This window comes from Prunus avium, chromosome 7 (genome assembly GCF_965620075.1).
Source record: "Prunus avium chromosome 7, drPruAviu1.hap1.1, whole genome shotgun sequence".
NCBI lineage: Eukaryota > Viridiplantae > Streptophyta > Magnoliopsida > Rosales > Rosaceae > Prunus > Prunus avium.
Window position 1 is genome coordinate 25,083,362 of NC_142290.1, and position 25,098 is coordinate 25,108,459.

Sequence of the window (25,098 nt, forward strand, 5' to 3'; positions counted from 1 at the left end):
AGATTCACGAAATTATCACATTTGATTATTTATATATATTTTTTGTGACATAGTATAGGTTCTTAAGGTTCCTCCCGATTCATTAAATTAGTCCTTATCATAAAGTTCTGTTAATAATTTTGTTAAATTGTTGACATGTCACGTCACGTATATATATATATTATTATTTCAAAATTATTAAAAACTGAAAAATCATTAGAAAACAAAAAATAAATAAATAAAACAAATCTGGGTATGTAAAGCACGTGGCGGAGTAAGATGCTCTAATATTTTATATATATTCAATTTAAGATCACTTTGTAATAACGGGGATATAGAAGTACAAGTACACCTTTTGACCATAGGGTAAAGTGAAGTAGCAACTTTTGACCCTAGAACAAAAGGAAAATGCGTGCATGCTTTATTGTTATTATAATTATTTTTTTAAAATTTTGTATCATTGTTGCTCACAAACTCACAAGACAAGGCAATAAGAAAAGAAGATGAACAAAAAGAATACTTTGGATTCAAATCGTAGTGCTCACAAGCAATTTTATATCATTTTCTTAAGACTCACATTCCGAAGGAGAAAAAGAAAAGGTGTATACGACTCACATAATCTATCTTAAAGAAAGTTTAAGACCTGTGACTCAAAACATACTGAAGAGCCAAATGTGGATTGAATTAAACAAAACACAGACTCTCGTCTTTAAAGATATTCTCTATAAGAATACAATAGAGCAAAAAAGAAAAGAAAAGGAGCTTTTAATCAATGACTAGAGACTGGAAAAACGATGACATTATCCAGGACAGGTCCACACATATGACCAAAGTCATGAAGCTTTGTATGATAGTAGGCACTGTAAAATGTTATTCTTGTTCTGGGTGAAGTTGCTTGGAACTCGAAGCTTGCAGTTTTGAACCCACCTTTGCCTTGAGACATATAAGGAACTTTTAGGGTTTCCTTACCGGCAAAGGCTTCGACCATCATCGATCCGTGGCAAGCGTTCTTCGCGTCTCCAATGGTGAAGGTAAGGTTGTAGAATTTGTTTGGAATGGTTCTGATAATTTGGGCAATTGCACTTTCTCTCCCTGCAACCAGTTCAATGGCTGCAAGTCCCCCAGGAACTGAGAAGTGCTTCTTGTCAATGTATTTCACAGGCTTCAGGGATTCAATGATCCATCCAGGCAATGGTGAGATTTGGTCTTTTGCCTTGGGAGGGAGGAGGATTCCAGTTGAGAAGTTTTTGAACACATGAGGACCACTTTCAAACCCACCATTTTTCACTAGAGTGCCTGCATATTAGAGAGATTGATAGCATTAGAGGAATTATATTTTTTTGGATCAAGTAATGCTACATGTACTAAAATAGATCTCTAACTCATGTGACAACATTTCTTGGCTTAAATTTGAGAACCCCTTTTCCTTTTCTTTTTTTTGTTGTTGTTGTGATTCTAGTATTATAAATTTCGGATCACGACAAATTTTTGTATGCGACTGTAGCACCGTACTATATAGTATTATTAATTCATGTGTTAGAACATATTTAAGTGACAGTATATATATATATATGGATGTAATATTAATAATTATACTAGCCTCTCTGCATGCGCTTCCGCGACTGCTAGAGGCTTTTTGAAAAAAATAATAAATTTATTTTAGAATTAAAAAAGATAATGGGTAGTTGTTTTCCATAAAAATATAATCCATTATCCGATTTTTCTTTTAATTTTAATTTTTTTAAATATGAAAAAGTGTGAATTTACCATATTATCCTCATTTAATTAATAATTTCAATTTTTAATGTTTGCATTAACCAAGGTATTTTTTGGTATTTTGAATGTTTCACCATTCTCTGTCTTTTGCTTTATATATATAGATATAATAATATAAATAAATTGATAACACAACGTAACGGGTTAATTAACAAGTGACCATACCAATGCATATCAAGTAACATATCATGTGATTTCTTAACCGGATTGAAAATGTGGGGTATCTTTAATAGTTTTCTTTTGAGTTTTTTTGTTCCCGACACAACTGTTCATCATATTTAAACCCAGTGAAATGCAGACTAACAAGAGAAACAAAATATCACAAACCACCCAAATTAAGCAACATAAACTAAGAGCACCAAAGGTCATCATAAAGAAAAAAAATCATACCTCTTATATACTTGAGAGGAAGTATCTCTTTGATTGCAATAGCATCCAATAGGGGCCCACAAGTGGGGTCCTCCTGAACCCCACTGTTGTGGAATGTCACCTTAACAACCTTGGAAGTAGCCCTAAAAGCCCAAGCATAAGTGTCTCCTCCATCACTGCTATACAGGGTTTGAAGGGAGAGGTTAGCAGACTGGCCAGGTATTGAAATCCTAAGCACCTCATCTTGGGCACAAGTCCTTGTAGCACCAAAGGTTAGTGAGTAGACTGAACCTTGGGTAACAACCACATCCTGAGAAATGGAGGCCTCATTGCCAAGCCTAACTGCATGGACCCCACGTGGCACAGGGAAGAAGAAGCCACCTGGCTGAGGCCCACCTTTGATGTACTCCACCAAGCCGCTGATCTCCCATTTTGGGAGTGAGTACTTCCCAATGATCACTGTTTTCTTCAAGTTTGAAGGCTTGGGTGCTTCTTCAAAGTGCCCATTTGGGAGTTCCCCTGAAAACAGAGATGAAATTTATGAGATTTGAACTCACGACCTCCTCCGATAAAACGGAGACCGAAAATCACAAGACCAAAGGCTAGTTGGTAAACATATATCAGTTTAGAATCTGAAAACATTTTGCCAAGGCAACATTTCGCATAGCATTTCAAAGTTGAAACCCACATAATCTTAAATGCTAAGAACGCTTCCTATAATTAAAGATTGTAAAATAAAAAGACATAGGAAATGTGTGCAAAAATAAGCAAAACGAAACAAATGTTTACCATCAAGAGGTGCAGCAGCAGCCGCGGCAGCAGAAGCATAACCAGCGCACAGAGAGAAAAAGGTGAGGAAGCAAAGCAAGAGAGAAAAAGGCGCCATATTGTTCTGCAGTGGAAGGAGGAGCTAGAAAGACCCTTATATATAAAAACAAAGCGAGCAGCCCCAAGTGGGAAATTAAAAATGCAAGTCCCTGTAACTATACATATTATTTAATTTCGAGCCTTATTTAATTATGATTTAATTTAAAGTTGGAAAACATATGGAAAATAAGATAAGCAAACAGCCTATCCCATGTTAACAGGGGCACCAAATTAGCCGCGAGATGCGTCTTTTTGTCTATGATTTTTTCCATCTTACTTTGACACAACTAATTAGTCTGTTGGTATTTGTCTTTGTTCCGTTGAAGAAGTTTAATTTCGAAATTGATATATATTTATACTTAATTTGTTGTAATAAGTATAAATGTGTATTAGTCCGTTCTAGAAAGTCCTGTAAAAAAATCTTCTTTTTCAACAGGGTTCTCAATGTGCGTAGGTCTTTTCCTGTTGGAGGAGCCCACATGATATTTTATTGGTTGCCGTGATTTGCTCCTTTTGGAAAATGGAAAAATGAGTCAATTGGACCGTTTGGCAATTCCAAGATTATTGTTTATGCAATAGAGCCGGATGATCTGCCACATGTTGTTGTGACTGAAAAGGAAGGATCGCCTTAGATTTGAATTTAGATTTGATGAAGTTTAAGTCTTGTGCACGGAAGATGTACATGTTTTGTACTGAATTTGACTTTGATCTAAAGGCCATGTGCTAAGCTTTACTGTCCCCCTTGAACTTGAAGAAATTGGGATTGGATAAAATTGAGAGAGTAAAAAGCAAAGGATAAAAATAAAGTGGGGATTGGAGATCCATGATTTTTCATCAAAGTAAACTTAAAAAGGAATTGTCTTGTTACTTCTCACTTTCTTTTGGTTGGAATTAAGATAATTCCTTTTGGACTAATTTGTGGACTACTCAGTACACCCTAATCGTGGTTGTTGAGTTTTTAGATGAAATAGGGCATGTTTGTTTACTAGGAATGGGGAGAAGTCATGAATTGGGGCTATCAAGAAATGCTGTGAAAATTTTGCCTCTTGTGATTGGTAGTGGATCCCTCGCAAGGGCAATGGGGCTGCTAACGCCATTGCGGCTATCACTAGACGGAAGAATTGCAACAAGGTCTGGCTTAACAGACCCCCTTCTTCCCTTGTGTTTGTTCTACAATCTGATGGTCTACCTTGCCCTCCATGCTAGTTGCTCTTTATGGTTGGAGGCTGACATGTAAGACATCGATACGTCTTGACTCATTAAGTATGGTCTTATGATCGTACTAAGGTTTTAGAATTTGATATTGATCAAGAGTTTATAATCAATCTAATCTGCTACTCTTATAAGAATAAGTATTTAAAAGTAAATCACTAGAGTTAGAAGATGCATAAATGGCCAACTTTTGTCCCTATTGCATTGCTCTTGGTAGATGCTAGTAAAGTAATGCATGCTTGGACAATTGAGTGCAAACATACATCGTCTGTACCCCACTTGAAATGGGTTGGTAACATTACAATGTTCGAAATCTTCCTTGCTAACTTTAACCAAGTTAGGTATTCCTTCTTTATTGTTGAAATCTACAAAGAAAACAATCATTCTAAAGATTAATTAATTACAAAAACCCAAATGGGATTTTGAATGGTACAAACAGTGAATATGTAAAAAATGCTTCAAGTGGAGGTGGTAGGGTTCATGGTTTGCTTTAGGGTTCAAGTTATGTTGGGTTTGTGGTATTTGTTTGGACTTACAGTTAATTATGGTGATGTGGGCTAATAGTTTTAGTGCGGCTTTTGCCCGCTTTAGTTTTGTTTTTAACTTATTAGTTTGTTGCCCTTTTGGAGTTGATGCTTTAGATGTCATGTTGATGTCTTTGGTTATACTCTTGAAGTTTATCTAATGAAGTAAATTTCTCTTTGATAAAATATATATATTAATCAACCAAAAAAGGCATAAAGTATTCTAAACATTCTGTATATAATAAAGAAAATGAAAGATTAAGAAAGTATGATTTTTTTTTTTTTGGTCGAAAATTAAGAAAGTATGATGAATTGATTAGACGGATCAAACATTCCTTTCTTCAGTAATAACAAAGCTAATTTGTTTGCTTAGAGCTAGGGAAGTTCACCTAGTATATCCGAAACAAAAAATTTATGTTGTGAAGCCCAACGAGAATAAATGTCCCAAGAAAAGAAAGTGTCTGGAAGTACATTCCAACCGAAGTCACCTCCTACTGCATATACCGTAGGTTCTAGATAGGCAACATTACCACTAGTATAAAAAGTATCAACATTTCCGTAGGTTCTAGTATAGGCAACATTATGTTGAAAATTTACAATGCCAGATCTCAAACTCAGGACCAATTGAGTGGAGACAAAACTCCTTACCACTACACTAATAGGGCACCCGCATTTAAAATTCTGGTAATTAAGTGAGGTTTCCTAACGTGTTTGTAGGATACCACTTTAACAATTTAGTGGATGCATGAACTTCCATTTCACTTAGATTAGTATATTTCATGCAATTTTGGCTTTTAGGATGATTCAAGGTATATTTACTTTTGTTGTCCCTCGCCCCACCTAAAAAGATACAATTTTATAATAGTTTACAAGTCAATAGCCCAAGTTGCGATGTAATGTCTAGAAAACCCCAACATTCAAGAGTGGTCAAGCCCATGTTAGGAACGGCCCAATGACCAATGACTTTAGTCTTTAAAATTGTTTTTAATATAACTAATATTAAGGGAGAAGGAATCCAAACTAGGAACTGAAATGCAGGCGTAAATGCTCTTTTTTTTAAGGACCTTTCTTATCTAGAGGGTTGATAATATACTCAACTTATACACACTACACAGATGCTAGGATTCGAACCCAGAACCTTGCATAGGAGAGCAATTGTTCCAAATCAGTACATATGGGTCATTTACTAGGGGTAAATGCTCTTAACCAATAAAGAATATCATCAGTACATCATTAAAATCTTTATTGGATTATTTAGGGCATTATTCTTTCTTTTTGTCAAAGGATAAGAATTTTATTAAAGGCGAATAGAAACTTAAATAACCAACTAGGTGCAAGCAAATTCTATCTATGAAGACCTCAATGTCAGGTAATAACTGAGGCAACTGTGTGTGTCGCTCCATTTGGATGATCATAGAGGCTAGACATACTAAAAAAATTGACATGTAAAGGGGTAGCATTGTTTTGTTATTCCCAACCAATAACATAATGACACATGAAAAAATTATACTACGTATCATTACTGTAACAACTCATACCTTAATTAATATTTAATTAATAATTTAATAGAGGAAAAGACAATTATACCCTTAGAATATTTTATTAGGTTTTTTAAGTTGACTTTTTGACAAGGAAGGAATTTTGGAAATCCACTTGTACTGTTGCGTAGAGCACGACAAAACAAGTCCGTAGACACGTAGTGGACTCAAATCGGACTTGTAACGAAGAAATTACGAGCAAAATACGTAAAAAAGGCATAATTGAAATTTTGGAAAAAGTCAGATTTTTTTTTAAAACCAGACTTCTTCTCTCTCTCCTCACTCTCTCTCTCTCCCCCGACTGTGCTCCAGCCGACCACCACCACGCACGCCGGACAGGCCAAGAATGAACCGGCGCCACCTCCCCCAGCCGTCCGACGCCTTCCCCGACCGTCAGCAGCACGGGTCTCGCCGGAAAACCATGGTTTTCGGCCAGATTTTCTCCGAATTTCCAAACCCTCGTTCTCCTTCCTCCGGCCACCAAATCGGACGAATTAGGTATGGTTTTTCGACTGATTTTCATGTTCTAGCTGATGGTTGGGTAGGTTTTGAAAGATTTTGAGGTTTGATAGGTTAATTGTTGAGTTGAAATTCTGCCGACTTTGAGAGCTCAGTTCCAGCCGTTTCCGGCCACTTTTTGGCCATAGTCCAAGAACAAAAGTGGTTCCAAATAGGGTGTATTACCTAGGATAGGAGTTTGGGCCGACGATTTGGAGAAAATCCGGCCACCGGAAATTGTTAGGCACACCCCACGCGCGGCCGGCGCGTGGGCCAGTTTACAGGAGCCACTCTTGGTCCTAGAATGATGCTCGTGTCCTCACGAGCGCGTAGGATTTCGCGGATCTCAATTTGGATAACGTTTGAACCCCGAACGGATCTCGCATAGTGTGTGATTTCCGGGTTCAATACGTTCAGACCATTGGACTGTAGTCAAACTGGAGTATGTTGTTCTAGTTAATTTCAGGATCGTGTAAGATTTGACGGATCGTAAATCGGAATCCTGGATGCTCCGAAAAGGCCAACCCTAGGGTTAGTATTACGGGAAATCGTTCGTCCGTCTGATCGTGCGATCGTGAACAATCCGACCGTCCGATCGAGACCAAACTTTCAGGACATGTGTCCTAGGCTTGTCAGAACCTCTAGGAATGATCAGATCGAAATTCTAAGGTCGTGGACCCCACTGGGTCCCGAGTTGACTTTTGGGGACTTTATCGCTTTTGAGTCCCGAGTTATTTCTAAGTCGTGCCCTTTGAGAGGAAAGTTAATATGGGCATAGGAATGACCTTTAAAGTGATGCACACACTTTTAGGAGCCGGGGGTCAGAGTTTTTAATTTAATATTATATTACTGAGCAGAGTTTTTAATAAAATATTATGATGGTTATACAGGCACCTGGGCACCAGTTGACCCGCAGGAGGGACCTTCAAAAGGTCCAGCTAGCTCAGAGCACCTGTGAGTGGACTGTTTGTTTTATAAATGTTTTATGCATTTTAATTTCATTATTTGATCTTAAATAAGTTTTACTGAATACAGCTTTCCTAGCATGACTTGATAGATTTAAATCTTTCTGTTTATTTATTTGCTGCCTAATGGAACATTTAAAAAGGGATTTGGAAAGTCAGAACTGAGGTATTATCAGATTAAATGGCAGCAGGATTTAAGGAATAGTTTTATAAGTAGTTTTATAAACTTTGATCTTTTTCAGAATTATATATATATGTATATACATTTATTTTTAAGCCACCATAGGTACCCAAGGTTGCCTTTAGTAGAATAAATGTTGCCTCGGAAATAAAGTTGCCTTCGGTATTATTGATGTCGACGGACATCCAGTTGCCTTCGGGTAGGTCAGCATGCTTGACACAGCCCCACGAGTCTCGGGGACGCTCGAACCGTGTGGTGCTAGGATTGCAGATCAAGCCGACCAAGTGACCCTGAATTCTGCCAGGATTGCGGATCAGGCCGACCAAGTGTCCCCTGAATTCTGCTAGGATTGCGGCTCGGGTGACCTTGTGTTTCCCGAGGTCTGCTAGGACGTGTCACTCCGGTGGCACAAGGATGGAATTGACGGATTATAAGGAATTGACGAAAACTAAAGGAATTGACGGAATTATAAATGGGTACACCTAGGTGGTAGATTAAAAGTTGAGTTCAATGCTTTCAATGATTTAATGTTTGGTCAAGTATGTGATTGATTATATATATGAATGTAGTGATTCCAGTACGCGTATTTATATAAGAAATGAGTTAGTTTTATAACAGTTTTTACAGTGGGGTTAGTATGTTCTTATGCTATTTTTCTAAACTTTGTTTTTTGTCAACTCACCCTTTTAATGTTTTGCGCCCCCAGGCAGTAAGCGTGCATAGTAAGCCACCACCGGGCCGAGTCCATCATCCGCCACCTTCCTTGACAAAGTAGGACCTTGTTTAATTAATTTATACTTGTAACATAATCTGTGTAGAGCTCTGATATTGCCCTAGAACACTTGTCTAACTGTTAGTATGTAAATTTTTGTATGCTGGCAGTTGGTGTATATTCTTATACATGTTTGACAGGTGTAATCTTGGGATTGGTCTAATTGTAGGGGAGACTATGCTGAGTTTTTTTCGTCAAAAGTCAAACCTCAGTTTTAGTTGAAATTTGACTAGAAGGGCAATTAGGTCTTTTGTGCTCGGCACTTGCCAGGTGTCGGACATGCACAGGGTTCGGCTCGGATTCCAAAGTGGAATTTGGGTTGGGTCCTGTCAATTACGTTATTGGTCGGGATATTAAAAATTGCTATCCCTATTATATTAGAGTTATTCTCTCCTAAACATACAGTTAAAACCATCAAACAGATCTCGGAGGCCATTTAATATTTATAACAAAAAAAAAATTTGGTCGGAATATCTATAACAAATTTAAGCCCTGCGTAGAATTAGTTTTTTATTTTATTTTATATATTTATTTTAATATTCCAAGTTTTATTTTATATATTTATCCAGTTACTATCAGCATGCATGCCTAGCTGTATATGGTCTTGTATATCAAATAATTTGATTTTTTTTTTCAATAAAACTAATATCTGCACATCATGCAAAAACCCGCAAATCCTGGGGTTTTTTTTTATCTTCAAATTTATCTATGTCCGAAAAAAAACAAAAATATGAAATCCAAATCCTTGTCCAAAAGGAGATGCTATAGCTAGTATGGGTTAGGGTTTCCAAGAAACTCTCTCTTGATCAAAAGGAAATTATGAAGTAGCTAGCTGTCATATATATCCGATAGACATTACAAAGTTAAACACATGCACACTTAAATTAATTTCACAAATTAAACAGTGTTCAACACGAAGAAGGACTATGAAATCAGACTAATTACATGAATAATTTCCTAGACCGGAGGAGATTAGGAGTTGTCTCTTCTCCAATAGTACTATATATGTAGAGAGGCAGTGTCTTAATTCCAAATTAATTAATCATAATCAACAAACTTGAAAGCGACTTTAGGAGCCTGAGATATGGCTAGTACTAGTAACCCTGCTGCTAACAAAGGCAAGGCTCCAGCCTTGTATGGTGATGATGTTGATAATGATCGTCGTCATCGTGATATGGTGACGAAGATGATGATGATGAGGGAAGAGCGTGCTTCCATGGGGATTCCACCGGGGTGGAGGTTTTGTCCTACTGATGAAGAGTTGATTGTGTTTTACTTGACAAACAGAACTTGGAATAACAGTAGAATCATTCATCTTGATATCTATGACTTCACCCCAATGCAGCTTGCAGGTTTATTTCTCTCTCCCTCTCTCTCTCCCTCATCATTTTCTTTAATTAATTGTTAATTTTTCCACAAATTTTTTTTATAAAAAAATTTGAATGACATGTACATATCTTCATAAAAAAAGTGTCAATACAAACTCTATTTTGTGAACGCAAATACCCGTGTCCCTTGTTTTAGTAGTGTCGAAACTCCGAAAAGTATTTAAACGTATTTCCAATTTTTCATAATCTTATTTTTATAGTATAGTTATACTGATTTACGCATGTACTTTTTTTTTTTTTTTTTTTTTGGGTTGACATGCAGAATATTTTGAAATACCAGAAGACCCTGTGATGTTCTTCTACACCACAAGGAAACGGAAGTACAAAAATGGCAAACGTCCCAGCCGTACAGCTAATATTGGATATTGGAAAGCAACTGGTGCGGATACACCGATCACAGAAATTGATGGCTCAACTGGGTTTAAGAAATCATTGGTCTTTTATCTAGGACAACAAAAACAAGGAAAAAAGACCGATTGGATGATGCACGAATACACACTTAAAAAAGAAGAGGTATGTACAATAATTTATTTTCTTCTTATATATTCCTTTAATTATATTCGTCATTTACGTCTTCTTTAAATTTAGAATAATGCTACTCTTACCACAATCATATACCATTTTATGTGGCAGATGAGGTGGACAGCCACATCAATTAAATTTATTGAGTGCTGCTAAACGAACCCTAAAATTAACTGAGTACACCCTATGAGCTAAGTACACCCTAATGTTTAAATTAAAATGTAAAATTAACTAAGTACACCCTATTTAACTACCAAAAATACCCATGGTATACCCTCTTTAATTTTTAATCTTTTAAAGTATTTAAAATAAAAAATTACAGTAAAATAATAATAAAATAATATTTTGACAAAAAAACTCTCTCTCTCCTGCTTCTTCTTCTTCTTTTCTCTCTCTCATGTGCGACCACCACCACCTGGAATTGCAGTTCTCCACCACGACCACCATATGTTTTTTGGAAACATCTGAATTGGGATTGGGATTAGATTGTTGCATTTGAGAATTGGGTTTTAATGAGTTGCCATCGGAGTTGAAGTAGAAATGGTGACTAGGGTTGTTAAGGGGGGTGGCGTAGAGAATAGGATCTCAGGGGAGTTGAGATCTGCTGTCTCCTCATGTCCTTTATCTAAAATTTTGACACGTCTCTCCACCTTTAACAATACACAAACACTGTTAACTCGTATGGAAAATAATGTAAAATATCAATAGGCATTTTGAACGCTTCCTCTCCCTCAACCATGGCAGTCTCAGACTCTCCTAACCTCCAACCTTGCAGCGGAGAACTCTTTGGGTGTGGGTTTCCAATATTTCAGCATGAATTGGTTTGTGTTATTGATTGTTTAAGTTTTATGCATAAAAAAATCAACTTGGATCAATACACTTCTCATGGATTCCGTGTTGTTTGTTAAAAATTAAGTCAATTTGTTGGAAGGCATGGATTCAAAACAATAAATACCAATATTATTTTATCTTTTTGGTCATTTTATATTAGGGTAAATTAGTAATTCAATAAATAGTTTAGTAGTAAAGTGTACTCAGTTAATTTTAGGGTTCGTTTAGCAGCACTCAATTTATTTAACATTTTCTTCTCTTTTATGATTTATCAACACTTAAAAATCACCGATAATTAAAATTTCTTTATTAAAATACACTTCATTTGATTTCATTAATGTGGCATATGATATGAACATGCCACATCATGTGGTACATAAAAGTGGGATAAAAATGTGGTAAGTGTAGCATTAACTCATTTAATGAATCCGACACTACGCTATTAATTACAAGACTCGTGTGAGATTAACAAGGTATTATTTGCCTTTTACTTTTGTGCAGTTTGAGGCTTGCGTTCTATGCAAGGTATACGAAACCTCGAGGGGCAAGAACAGCAAGCAAAATACAAGAAATGAAGCGAAAATAGTTTCTAATGATGTTGGAGAACATGGGACAAATCCATCAACCACGAGATCACAAGCTGAAGAAGATCAAGCCCTCCGATTTCTTCCTCTACCGCCGCCACCTCCGAATATTTACGGTGGCAGCTCTTCTTCTTCTTCTTCTTCTTCCAACCTTGCTGGACAATACGACGTTCACATGACTAATCACAGTGATCATGCATTAAACAATGTATCATTCCCACAATGTACTTGGGCTAGCAATGGTTTGGGAGCTCATCCAGAGGTGACAACCTTAGCTCCAATGGCGCATGCACAACTAGAACCTTCAATTCCATTGCTTTACAGCATGAATATTTATGATCAAGATGGTTATCTAATCAATGAAAGTGCAGAATATTATCAGTCCACTGCTCCATATGGTTTTGAAGCTCAATCTCTGCCAATGTACAACAATGTGTCACAACCTAACAACAGTGGCTATGGCATGGCTCCAACGGACACAACGGAGGAGGAAGAGGAAGTGTACTTGCTTGACGAGCCTCTACCAGACTTCGGTTTCCCGATCGATGACAACGCTGAATGTGTTCCTTTCGGCATGCCAGTTGAATCTGCAAAGCCACTCAACTCTGTGTCTCCCACTGACCCCGTAACGCAGAGCACAAACCCTGGCGGGAATAGTACCACTACTCCAATAGATGGTCATTAGATTGCTTAACATTTTTTTCTTCTCTAATTAGTTTTTGTTGGTTTTGGAGACATCCATTTGAATTTGCGTCAAATATTTGATAAGCTAAGCTGTATATCTGAATTCACATTCCAATACGCTTCATGGTCAACAATTTTCTACAATTAATATGCTCATTTGGTCACACCAATTAACGTTTAACAATCAGAGACTTCCAACCACATCAAAGCGTACTTATAATCTTTTAGAGACGGTATGGATAAAATAATTTAGAGAAATAAAAGAAAAAGTTTATTCATTCCCATTGCGCACATAGCATTGATTTTACCCCCTTTTTTTTTTTTTTTTTTTGACAAAGCGAGTATCTAATGTATCGGAGGAGATCGAAATCGGGTGAAAGGGTCACACAATATCTTGGCCAATTGGTCTACTGTCTCCAGTTTTACCTTTTAATTAAACGTATGAAAATTGGTGTTTGTTTCAATTTTTTTTTTTTTTTTTTATCAATATGTTTTCGGTCCAATGTGGCTTTTGATTGATATATTAATTCATCCATTAATCCATCTCTAATTGATTTTTATCACAAACTAATCAATTAATTAATTAAAGGGACCGTTGTTGCTTTTGGTGGTGTTGTTGATAGGCTTGATTGAATCGTGGTCAAATTTATGGAGAGCTAGTGCTGCAGCGTTATGTAAGCCCCTCCTTAAAAACTTAAATCCCTCCTTTTTCTACGGAGGCCTCGCTCGCTCCCTCGCTCTCTTCGCCTTCCCACGCAAGCCAACCAACCAACCAACCAACGTGCTCTCCTCTCTCGGATCCCCTTTGCAGTTTAGACTCTTTCTCTTCTCTCTTTGGTCCCTCCTCTCTCTCTCTCTCTCTCTCTCTCTCTCTCTCTCTCTCTCTCTCTCTCTCAACTCTAAGATCTAATGAGTTTCCAACGTTTTTCATGGTGATATACTAAATATTGTTGTTCTGTCTGGCGTTGTTTTTTATCTACGCTGCTTCTATTCTGATTGATTAAGTATGGACGAGAGAACCGAAGACGATGACCGGGACGCATTGGCAGGGCTAAGCTCTGCCCCTCCGCCCCGAAAATCCCACTCATTGAGCCAGCAGCTGCGTGCATCCTCCGCGCAAAAGCGCCACCACCAAATGCGCAAGCACAGCCTCGACGACGTCCACGTTGTCCCTAAGAACATCCATAACAACAATGCAGACTACTACGACTCTTCCGACGACGATTTCTTCCCCTACTCGACCTCCTCCGCTAATACCACCACGAGTGTGAACATGAATGTTGGTGTTGGCCCTGATCAAGAGTTGTACGCCGCGGGCTCTCACTCGCAGAGACTTGACCAAAGCCTCTGCATGGAGGGTGAGGGTGGCCATGGTGATTTAGATCATCATGACGGCAGCAGGGAAAGCCAGCCGCTGTCAGAATTCATCGGCAGTGGAGGCGGCGCTGGAATCTTCAAGGTTCCAACTCGGGCCTCCGTGCATCCTGGCCGTCCGCCCTGCTTGGAGCTGAGACCGCACCCGTTGAGGGAGACCCAAGTGGGGAGGTTCCTCAGGACCATTGCCTGCACAGACACCCAGCTGTGGGCCGGGCAGGAGGGTGGGGTGAGGGTGTGGAATTTGAAGGACGTGTTTGAACCGGGGTGCGGCCTTGGCGGCAGAGTGCTGAGGGGTGATGAGGACGCTGCCCCTTACTATGAATCCTCCAACTCCTCTCCTACCCTCTGCCTCATGGTTGATTCCGGGACTCGGTTGATTTGGACTGGCCATAAGGATGGCAAGATCAGGTCTTGGAAGATGGATCAGCCTTTGGATTCTTCTACTCCTTTTAAGGAAGGTCTTTCATGGCAGGCCCACCGCGCTCCGGTTCTTGCCATGGTTTTCACTTCTTACGGTCAGTCAGCCACTCACTACTTACTCACTCTAGTACTGGTACTGTGCTTGTATGTTGTTTGGTGTTTTACTTTTTAATTAATAGGTTAAATATGAAAATTACTAATAGGGATTTTATTACAAAACGTTCCTGAGGTTAACGAACTAGTTTATTCAAGATAGAGAAGAATTCTTTCTTTGTGTAATAACACAACTTCTCACTCTTTCCAATGTGATAGTTAATTAACCTCTGATATCATGTATGTTTCTTTGATGCAGGTGATATGTGGTCAGGTTCTGAGGGTGGTGTTATTAAGATCTGGCCATGGGAATCCATTGAAAAATCTCTCTCTCTTAAACCAGAGGAAAGACATATGGCAGCTTTACTGGTGGAGAGGTCATGCATTGACCTCAGGAGCCAAGTTACCGTCAATGGTGTTTGTAGTATATCTTCTCAAGATGTAAAGTGTTTGGTATCGGATAATTTTAGAGCTAAAGTTTGGTGTGCTGGGTCTATGTCCTTCTCTTTGTGGTTAGTTTTCAATTCAAGACCTTGTCTTGGTAAAATATTTCTCTAAGTATAATTTGCATTTGAATTTTATTCTAAAATATGTTTTATTTGTCAGGGATGCTCGTACAAGAGAGCTTGTGAAAGTCTTTAATATAGATGGTCAGACTGAGAATCGAGTTGATATGTCATCAGTGCAGCAAGATCAAGCAGTAGAAGATGAGATGAAGGTAAAATTTGTTTCCACATCAAAAAAGGAAAAATCCGGGGGCTTTTTGCAACGGTCGCGTAATGCTATAATGGGAGCTGCAGATGCTGTTCGTCGAGTTGCAACCAGAGGGGCAGGGGCATTTGTAGAAGATGCCAAGAAGATAGAGGCACTCGTGCTAACCGCAGATGGCATGATATGGAGTGGATGCACAAATGGTTTACTGGTGCAGTGGGATGGAAATGGAAACCGTGTGCAAGATTTTAATCACCATCCTTGTAGCGTCCAATGCTTTTGCACTTTGGGGACACAAATATATGTAGGCTATGTGAGTGGCATGATGCAGGTATTGGATCTTGAGGGAAATCTAATTGCAGGATGGATTGCACACAGCAGTCCTGTGATCAAATTAGCAGCTGGAACTGGTTCTGTTTTTAGCTTGGCCACTCATGGTGGCATACGTGGGTGGAACATCAAATCTCCAGGACCTGCGGACAACTTGGTACGTTCAGAATTAGCTGCGAAAGAACATGTATATACCAGAACAGACAATGTTAGAATTTTAATTGGCACATGGAATGTTGGTCAAGGAAGAGCATCTCAGGATTCTTTAAAGTCATGGTTGGGTTCTGTTGTGCCAGATGTTGGCATTGTAGTTGTTGGGTTGCAAGAAGTAGAAATGGGTGCAGGCTTTCTTGCAATGTCTGCAGCAAAAGAAACTGTAAGATCATATGACTTCCTTTATTGATCATGCTGTGTACTGCTTGATTATGGGAGCTCTGTTGATGGTGTGGATTTATTTATTTATTGTTTTTTTCCCTTTGTAGGTAGGGCTTGAAGGGAGCTCTGTTGGGCACTGGTGGCTTGATAATATAGGAAAGGCCCTAGAAGAAGGAAGAACTTTTGAACGTATGGGTTCTAGGCAGTTGGCAGGCTTGCTCATATCTCTTTGGTAAGCGGTTATGATCAAAATACATTTTAGGAACAAGCCTGCAATTCATATTTCTTTCCTTTTATCAGTGAGGCATCTTAATTCTTTTTATTTTTGGCTTATGAGCTGAGCTGATAATTCTGATTTAGGGTAAGAAAGAATCTCAGGACACATGTTGGAGATATTGATGCTGGAGCAGTTCCATGCGGCTTTGGTCGTGCGATTGGGAATAAGGTTTGTATTTCTCCATTCACAGTTTTATGTTACAGAACAAAATGAAAATGCAGTCAGTTTGATGATCGTCTCTGCTCAATTTCTTAGTAGTACGGCGGGCTTCTTATTCTTTTAAAAAATGGTTCTGGTGTCTTATGCAGGGAGGTGTTGGTTTGAGAATCAGAGTGTATGATCGTATAATGTGCTTTGTGAACTGTCACTTGGCTGCACATTTAGAAGCTGTGAATCGCCGTAATGCTGATTTCGATCACATTTATCGAAATATGGTCTTCAACCGGTCATCTCTAATTAACAATGCAGCTGGTATGCTACCATACCTGTTTTTGTCTTGCTCTCTTGCCTTGTCTACCTATTTATTTTGGCTGCTTTATTCTTCTGGCTTGCCATGGGTCCTCTCTCTTGCAGCTGGTGTCGCAACTTCTGTTAACATGACTCGGCCAACAAATGTATGTACTACTTGTTCTATTTCGACACTTTACATAACATTAATTTAATTTCATCTTTATTAGCTCAGACTAAGAGTTAAAACAAAACGTTGGTGATTTATTTAGGCTTCAGGCAGCGGCGGCAGCAGCAGCAGCAGCAGCAGCAGCAGCAGCAGCAGCAGCTCTGAGGAAGCAGCAAGGCCTGAATTAGCTGAAGCAGATATGGTTGTTTTTCTGGGTGATTTCAACTATCGACTTTTTGGTATTTCTTATGATGAAGCAAGGGACTTTGTTTCGCAAAGATGCTTTGATTGGCTCAGAGAAAAAGATCAGCTTAGAGCAGAGATGAAAGCTGGGAAAGTTTTCCAAGGGATGCGTGAGGCACTCATTCGATTCCCGCCAACATACAAGTTTGAGAGGCACCAAGCAGGTTTAGGAGGTATTTATTTCATAAAACACACTTCAACTCAATTTCTGCATTAACATATCAGCTCTTGGCTTCTCTTATCTTACACGAGTAAAATAAATAAATATATCCTTGTCCCCAGGATATGATTCTGGTGAGAAGAAACGAATTCCTGCCTGGTGTGATCGAATAATATACCGCGACAATCGATCATCTCCAGTTTCAGAGTGTGGTTTAGAGTGTCCTATAGTCTCATCAATTTTACAGTATGTCTTCTTCTTCTCCGGGGATTGTATTTTATTTTCCTTGTTTCAATTGTACTTAAGTTTGGTCCAAATTTCAAATAGGTATGATGCATGCATGGATGTGACTGACAGTGATCACAAACCTGTCCGGTGTAAATTGTCTTTACAAATTGCCCATGTTGATAGATCAGTAAGGAGAAAAGAGTTTGGGGAAGTCATAAAATCCAATGAGAAAATCAGGTCTATGCTTGGAGAATTAAACTATGTTCCAGAAACTACTGTCAACACCAACACCATAATTCTTCAAAATCAGGACACATCCATTTTGCGTATCACCAATAAATGTGTGAAGGACATGGCCGTGTTTAGAATAATTTGTGAAGGGCAGTCCACCGTGAAGGAGGACGGCGATGAGCTTGACTATCGCGCAAGAGGAGCCAACGGACTTCCCCGATGGCTTGAGGTAGGTATCAAACAATTTCTGCCTAATTATTTAACTTTTTTTCTTGTTGTTGATGTTGTTGTTTTGAAAAAACAAAACCAAAAATAGGTTACACCAGCAGCTGGGATGATAAAACCTGAACAGAGTGTGGAGGTGTCAGTTCATCATGAAGAGTTTCATACCTTAGAAGAATTCGTTGATGGCATCCCTCAAAACTGGTGGTGTGAAGACACCCGAGACAAGGAAGTGATTTTAATAGTGAATGTGGAAGGGAGTTGCTCAGCCCAAACATTTAGTCATCGAGTCAGAGTGAGGCATTGCTTCTCCTCGGCCAAGACAATCCGCATTGTCTCAAAGTCCAACAGCTCCAGAAAAGGGCAAGCAAGTCCAGTTCACAGGCAATCTAACAATTCAAGCAGTGAAGCGAAACAAACTTGAAAAATCCTTGAAACGAACTAGTATCAGTTACTGATAGTAAGTATGAGGCAGGCAGTTATAGATGCGTGATCGGCTGGTAGGAGTGCAGAGGGAGGGATTTAGGAACAGGTTTTATATATTGAGCATCAGAAGCAGCAGCATCATGTCCATGTCCTCTCTCTAATATTAGGTTAAGTTTTACATCAAAGCTTGCTTTCTAATCAAACAAGTAGTTTCTGGGTGGGTAAAGGTAAGCTATGCTTGTTTGTTGGAGGCTGTAAGGAAGGAAACGTGACAAAGAATCTTTCTTGTGTTGTCTACTTTTATTTCTGATTAGTAGGTCATAAACTAGTAATGACTGATTATATTGTATTAGATTAATCAAAACCCTATCCTCACTGTATAGAAAATAAGTCTAAATGCTCTCTCTCTCTCTCTCTCTCTATCTCTGAACTACGTTCCCACCTCAAATCCAACCAAATGTCATGCAAGCAAAACAAAAGAGAGGAACAAAACCATGTGAAAAAGAGCAGTAGATTTCGTTCATTAATACTTGCACATAAACACATTAAACATTATCTATATCGTAGTCAAATACTTGAATAATAAAATTATTGATCCCGGCCCGACCCAAAGCCCATGTCCATATTCAAACAGGCCGGGCCAAGCTCGTGCCGTGCCCGTACTCGTGCTCGTGCCATACTCGGGCCCAAGAACCAACCGATTTAATTTGAATTTTTTTTACTTGATTTTTTTTCCACTAGATAATTCAAATTATAAACATTAAAAATATAATTAGAGGCAAGAAATTATGAACTATTTGAAAACATTAATCAATCAAACATCCAAACAATATGAAGGGGCGGAGGGCAAAAAGTGTCCAACTCCACAAACGGGACGGGCCGGCCCAGCACGGCACGAGTCCAGCCTGTTTAAATGAGACACGACACGGCACGAGCACGAATATTAATGGGCTGTGCTCGGCACGGCACGAAAACTTGGGCCGGGCTAGGATCAAAAAATAGGTTCAATGGACCGGGCCGGCCCATGACCCGACATGGGCCGGGCTTGGCCCGAGCCCGCTTCAAGCACGGCCCATTTAACATTTTTTTTTCTTCTCAAAAAGTCAAAATGCAAAAATTTGACATTTAATGTCATTGTTTATATGTTTTTTTTTTTAAAATCATAAACATATATTTGATGTCTTTCATTTTAGGGAAATTAATTGGGTCCTTAGTTAATTAAACATATCAACTACAAATTAATTAAACAACATTGGACTTGATATCTAATCAATACATATGACATATACACTTCTCTTATAATCAAAGCAAAACATTTCTTCACATATAAAATAATAAGTTGTGTAAAGATGAAAAGTTCAAGTGGACTTTGTGGAGTTGGACACTTTTTTGCCCTCTGCCCCTTCATATTGTTTGGATGTTTGATTGATTAATGTTTTCAAATAGTTCATAATTTCTTGCCTCTAATTATATTTTTAATGTTTATAATTTGAATTATCTAGTGGGAAAAAAATCAAGTGAAAAAAATTCAAATTAAATAGGTTGGTTCTTGGGCCCGAGTATGGCACGAGCACGAGCACGGGCACGGCACAAGCCCGGCCCGGCCCGTTTGAATACGGACATGGGCTTTGGGCCGGGCTGGGATCAATGATTTTATTAAATGGGCCGGCACGGCACGGCCCGATAAATTAAATGGGCCGGCCCGGCACGACACGAAAATATTAAAAGCACGAGTTTAAATGGGATGGGCCGGCCCGGCATGGCCCATTTGACACCTCTAGCCACCACTGTGGTATCTGCTTTCGACTTCTTCAGCCTTTCTCCCAAGCCCAGCCCGACTTCCCTTCCCTCCAAAAAAAACCCCAAAGTTTCTAATTCTCACCCCAAATTCCTCCTTAAACCCTAACTGCAACCACCACCTGCTGCCGCGTGATCCGTCAACGAATTGCTCTCAGCCTCGCTAGACTCACACAACGTCGACTGCTGGCTGCCAGTGCCGAGGTACTAGTCTTTTTTATCTCTCAAATTCTTTCTGTAAATTATAGTTATTTGAATCTGGTAGTAAGCTAGAGGCCTCCTGCTAATTAAAACACCAAAACGCAAAGAAAACCAAGAAAAAAGAATCACGAAGTCATACACAAAATCATGAAACTATAGAATACAGAACCAACTAAGGCATACAAAATATACCGAGTTTTTGTACTGTGTTGAACAACCATAGAACACCACAGGAAAAACAAAAACAAAAAACAAAAAAGAAGAGAGCAAAGTGGTAGTGTGATGAAAACCTCTGTTGCACCGATACGCCATAATTTTGGGGTATGCGCGTATCCGATACAGCCCTGATACATACCGTATCCGTATCGGTGCAACTTAGGTCATGAACTACCAAAAGAAAAAGGAAAAAGCTGATAAGCATCAAGCATGAAGTTTTAGTGGTGGGTCAATTTGACAAATATTTGCTGGATTATTAGAAAACTCAATTTGTGCGGTTTTCTTACTTGGGTTGGGTTTGGGTTTTGTTTCCATTGTATGTTTATTTCAGCAAGTTAAAGTCTACTACATTTGCAATCTACTGTAACAATTAATAGAAATAGAGAACATTCAACATACTGACACCCTGCAGGATGTAATGAGTGCCCATTTATTGGCCTTTTTCTTGCTCTTTTAGTTCATTAAGGACCTTCAATACTTTCCATTGAATTCAACTCATTAATAAAGCAATGCTTAGTTCTGACAGAGTTGTCCAGAAACTGGTTGTTGGGAAAAATCAATCATCTTAGCTCTGTACCGTTCATAGTTTTTAGTTGGGAATAAAATTTTAGAAATGTCACCTGACTCATACACCATTTTCAATTGGTCACTAAATAAGATTTCAGAAAAAAAGAAAAAAAAAGAAAAGAAAAGAAGAGATCCGACCACCAATCCACCGCCACAATGACATTTTTTTGCCGGAGTTAACGTCAGGTAACAGATTAAGGATTTTGGAAGATTAGGATGACATCTTCCATAAATTTTTCCAAAGATTTAACATCTGGTGTTTAAGTTCATGTCACACTTCTAAAATTTTCCTTTTTTAGTTTTGGGTATATATATTCAAACTTATATATTTGATTTTCAAGCATTATTTGGAGGATACTTATCGTGGACTGTCCAATTAGATTTTTTTTTTTCCTTTTAATTATCGATCCTTATTCTAGCTTTGAACATCAAAACTTTCTAATTCCCAATTGTTAGTGTAAATAATATTTTTTCTATAGAAATAATTGGTTTTTGTCCGTTTTCTTTTGGGGTGTCTTGCAGACTAAAGCATAGGTGGGAGGATATTTGTGCATTTCGAGTGTTTCCTTACAAGTGCCATACAACATTGCAACTATTTGAACTTGGTGATGATTACATTCAAGAACAGATAAGAAAACCTCCAGCTCAGACAATTTGCTCTGTGAGTTTCTCGAAATAAGCTGTGTTTACAATCCATTTGCGTATTCCATTAAATCTACTGGAAGCTAAAAACAAAGATCTGTTTGATCACTTAGTGTTCCTTTTTTTTCCCCTTTTGGCTTCAAATTCCATATTTCAAAGATGGCATGTATGAGTTTCTCATTACTGAATTGAGGAAGTTGAGTAAGAACAGTTGGTGATAGAAGAGTTAAGTATGTACTACATGCTTGAGTGTCTTAAGTACTGAAATGAGGATGTAGAGAATGACAGCTTGCGAGAGTAGAATTTAATAGGAATATGTATGTTAATGAAGTTAGTAGTAGACTCCACTTTTAGCAGTAATATTTGACAATTTCTATTTTTTTCAGTTTTTGCTAGCGTTGGTTTTTGTTGGTGACATTTAGCTTATATGTTTGCAGTCTGAGACAGGATGGTTTTCATATAACATGCTTGAAAACTTGAAAGATTGTGTTAAAGTGAGGTTCCTATCTGTATTCCCAGAACCTGGTGCGGAGCCCTTGCTAAAAGCTGCTACTGAAAGCTTCAAAAAGTCCAAGAAGTTGTGTAATAATGACAAATTAATGCGTGATGAAGTGGTACACCCACAGGCCAAAGCAGGTATAAAAATAAAACCACATTTGTCGACTCTCCAGTTCTTTTAATAGTTTTTTTCTCTTAATATATAATTAAAAGTGTGTTTTTTAGCTTTGTTTTCTAGTTTTGTTTAACATCATTCGACTCTAAGGAGTCTGATTTTTCTATCTGTATTTCGTAAGGAGGGTTGCTTATCCTTCTTTTTATCAATACAATGTTTCTAATTATAAAAAAAAGTGTGTTTCATATGAACTTTCAAAGCACTTATCCACTTCAAATAAGACACTTCTAGAGTGTTTCTTTTCTAGTAAGGTTGAGCTACAATGACTTCTCCTAAAATACCCCTAAATGCATGGAATTGTACTTAACAGAAAGCCACCCTCAAATCTGTTCATCCATGCTTCTTTTCTAGCATCCTGCACATTTTTCTTACCGTAGTTTTTTGGGTCAGGACTACTAATTTATCTTTTCTCTTGTCACACCAAAGATCTTGCTTGTTCAAAAGACTTGTTCTCTGATCTGTTTTTTGATTTTTCGTGGCATGTTCCAAATGATTTTAATGGTCTGACGTAGGATTTGATTACTTATTTGTGTACTCATATTTCATTGCTTTGATTGGCACAGCTATTTGCAACACTTATTTATTTTTTCACTGGAAACATTATAACATCTTTTTGCGATAATAAAAACAGGACATGCTTTTTTTGTCTGATTATTGGAAACGAACTTGAAGGTATTTATTAACTACGTTTATCTACAACTTATAGGATATGAAGATGTTGAGGAAGAGGAGAAAGATGAAATTGGAGTTAATAATGGTGAAGAGGCATTAGATACAGATGATGGACTTGATGTGGTACTTAATTAATTTCTCTTCAACCGGTTATCTATTGGACCACTGTTTTTCTCTATTTTTGGTTTCATGACATTTACTTTTACAGTAAATTATGAGACCTGCCTCCTTTTGTTGACTTATATCATGTTTACTTGTTCGTAGGCTGAGGATGGTGAAATTTCTCTGCAGTCACATGGTGAAATTTTTTTGGGACTTCTTTACCCATCTTTTGCGGCAATGCAGTGAATCAGCAATGGCTGTTAGTTGAATGTAGAATAATTAAGCATTCATGTGATTTTTTGTTTTTGTTTTTGGCAATGATATTCCCTTATTTTACTAAAAGTAAAGCAAAATAAACTTAGTCTTGTGAAGAGAGAATTTTGTGACCAATTAATGCTTTCAATTGAAGTGTTCTAAGCTCAGCAAATTCTTGTGGATTTCCTATATGTTTCTTAGATCTTGACATGGAGAATATCTCAAGAACCCATTTACAGGAGCTTTTTGGTAGTTTTCCATCTCCTGAAGCAGGGGGTGATAGAATACAAGCTGCATATACGAGTGATGAAGAATACCAGATTTATGAGCAAGATAGTGATGACAACTTCCCTGATGAAAATGATTGCTAACATGACATCTCTAAGGTTTGTTCTCTCCTTTTCTCATTCTGAGTTTTCACGCATTCTTTAATTTTTTTGCCATTGTGGAGATATCTTTCATGTGAATAATACATACTTGAAACTAGTCGGTATTGATATAAGTGCTCTCTCTCTCTCTAGACAGAATAAGTTTGCTACTACGGATTTCATGTCTTCCATCTTGATACTGCAGGTTGTGCAATATGAATATCATTTCACATGTACAACAAGTTTTATGCTTTGCGTTTCATGACAGTAAGTTGTTCATGCAAACTTGTCAAGAGGCCTTGCCTGCTATAACATGAAAGCTACACTAACTACCGATTATTGGTGTTTGACCATTAATATAACGCACAACTTCAGATTCATTTTCTAGCCTGGACAAGATGATAAGTCGAACTGATTCGTGCATCTTCAAAAGTGTGGTCCTCGACACAATATGGTTTTGGATCTCAATATCTGCCAATGTACAACAATGATAATGGAGAATCTGTACTTGCTTGATGAGCTTCTGCCAGTCTTCGATTTCTTGTTCGACGATATCGGTGAAGGTGTTTCTTTTGGCATGGCAGTTGGATATGCAAAACCACTCAACTCTGTTCCTCCCATTGGCCATTTAACGCAGAGCTGAAACCCTGGCGGGAAAAGCACTACTACTGCAACTGTTGGTCATTAGATTGTTTAAGATTTTCTTTTTATTCGCTTAAGATCATGTGGTAATGATCGCTTGTGCTTAGATTTGCTGGGACAAATTTATCTGTAGTACTGTTTTTCTAGTAAGTTAATTATGTTTATTCTCTTTCTATACTTTGAAGTTTCTTTAAAATTCCCCCTCCTCCTATGGCACCCAGGTTCGAAATGCCAAGGGGTTTCTTTCCTCCAATGTAACCCAAAAAAAAAAAAAACAAAGGTAAATCTACAAACTGTTTCTCATTCTTTTAAAACTGAAAACATGATTGGTAACAAATTTTATTTTGAAAAAAATTTGATAGTGCTTTCAGTTTTCATTTTCATATTTTTCGCGCTTCTTTATCATTCACTTTACATCACCACAGATGCATTACACTTCAGTTATCAAAACTTGATATTGGGGACTCTCGACTTAAATTCTGCTTGACTTGGACCCACACATTTGTACATGACAATTTTTTTTTTTGAAGGAAGAAAGATGACGTGGAAACACGAGAAACTGAA

The 25,098-nt window shown here is 38.1% G+C and overlaps 4 protein-coding genes across 4 annotated transcripts; 3 read left to right on the top strand and 1 right to left on the bottom strand.

Moving 5' to 3' along the window:
• Nucleotides 1–274: 274 nt before the first annotated feature.
• LOC110746667 (protein TEEBE-like) lies at nt 275–3,014 on the bottom strand. Its single transcript, XM_021946909.2, has 3 exons — nt 2,914–3,014; nt 2,146–2,643; nt 275–1,275 (listed from the first exon to the last, which is right to left on the bottom strand). Exons 1-3 carry the CDS (start codon nt 3,008–3,010, stop codon nt 749–751), a joined length of 1,122 nt encoding a protein of 373 aa, XP_021802601.2. The 5' UTR covers nt 3,011–3,014; the 3' UTR covers nt 275–748.
• Nucleotides 3,015–6,498: 3,484 nt separating this feature from the next.
• Nucleotides 6,499–12,848, top strand: LOC110744287 (uncharacterized). The gene is made up of 5 exons (XM_088244741.1): nt 6,499–6,763; nt 7,654–7,717; nt 8,616–10,033; nt 10,332–10,582; nt 11,924–12,848. Exons 3-5 carry the CDS (start codon nt 9,766–9,768, stop codon nt 12,689–12,691), a joined length of 1,287 nt encoding a protein of 428 aa, XP_088100867.1. The 5' UTR covers nt 6,499–6,763; nt 7,654–7,717; nt 8,616–9,765; the 3' UTR covers nt 12,692–12,848.
• Nucleotides 12,849–13,679: 831 nt separating this feature from the next.
• LOC110748758 (type I inositol polyphosphate 5-phosphatase 12-like) lies at nt 13,680–18,471 on the top strand. The gene is given in 11 exon segments (XM_088244742.1): nt 13,680–14,582; nt 14,840–15,092; nt 15,187–15,997; nt 16,104–16,228; nt 16,357–16,441; nt 16,582–16,744; nt 17,000–17,305; nt 17,415–17,538; nt 17,620–17,980; nt 18,068–18,376; nt 18,379–18,471. Coding segments are annotated over 11 exon segments (3,453 nt in total). The 5' UTR covers nt 13,680–13,696; the 3' UTR covers nt 18,409–18,471.
• LOC110746895 (uncharacterized) lies at nt 18,459–24,701 on the top strand. The gene is made up of 7 exons (XM_088244627.1): nt 18,459–18,505; nt 21,703–21,841; nt 22,260–22,458; nt 23,202–23,290; nt 23,432–23,512; nt 23,677–23,910; nt 24,098–24,701. The coding sequence occupies exons 1-6, from the start codon at nt 18,459–18,461 to the stop codon at nt 23,893–23,895; spliced, it is 774 nt and encodes a 257-aa protein (XP_088100753.1). The 3' UTR covers nt 23,896–23,910; nt 24,098–24,701.
• Nucleotides 24,702–25,098: the final 397 nt, after the last annotated feature.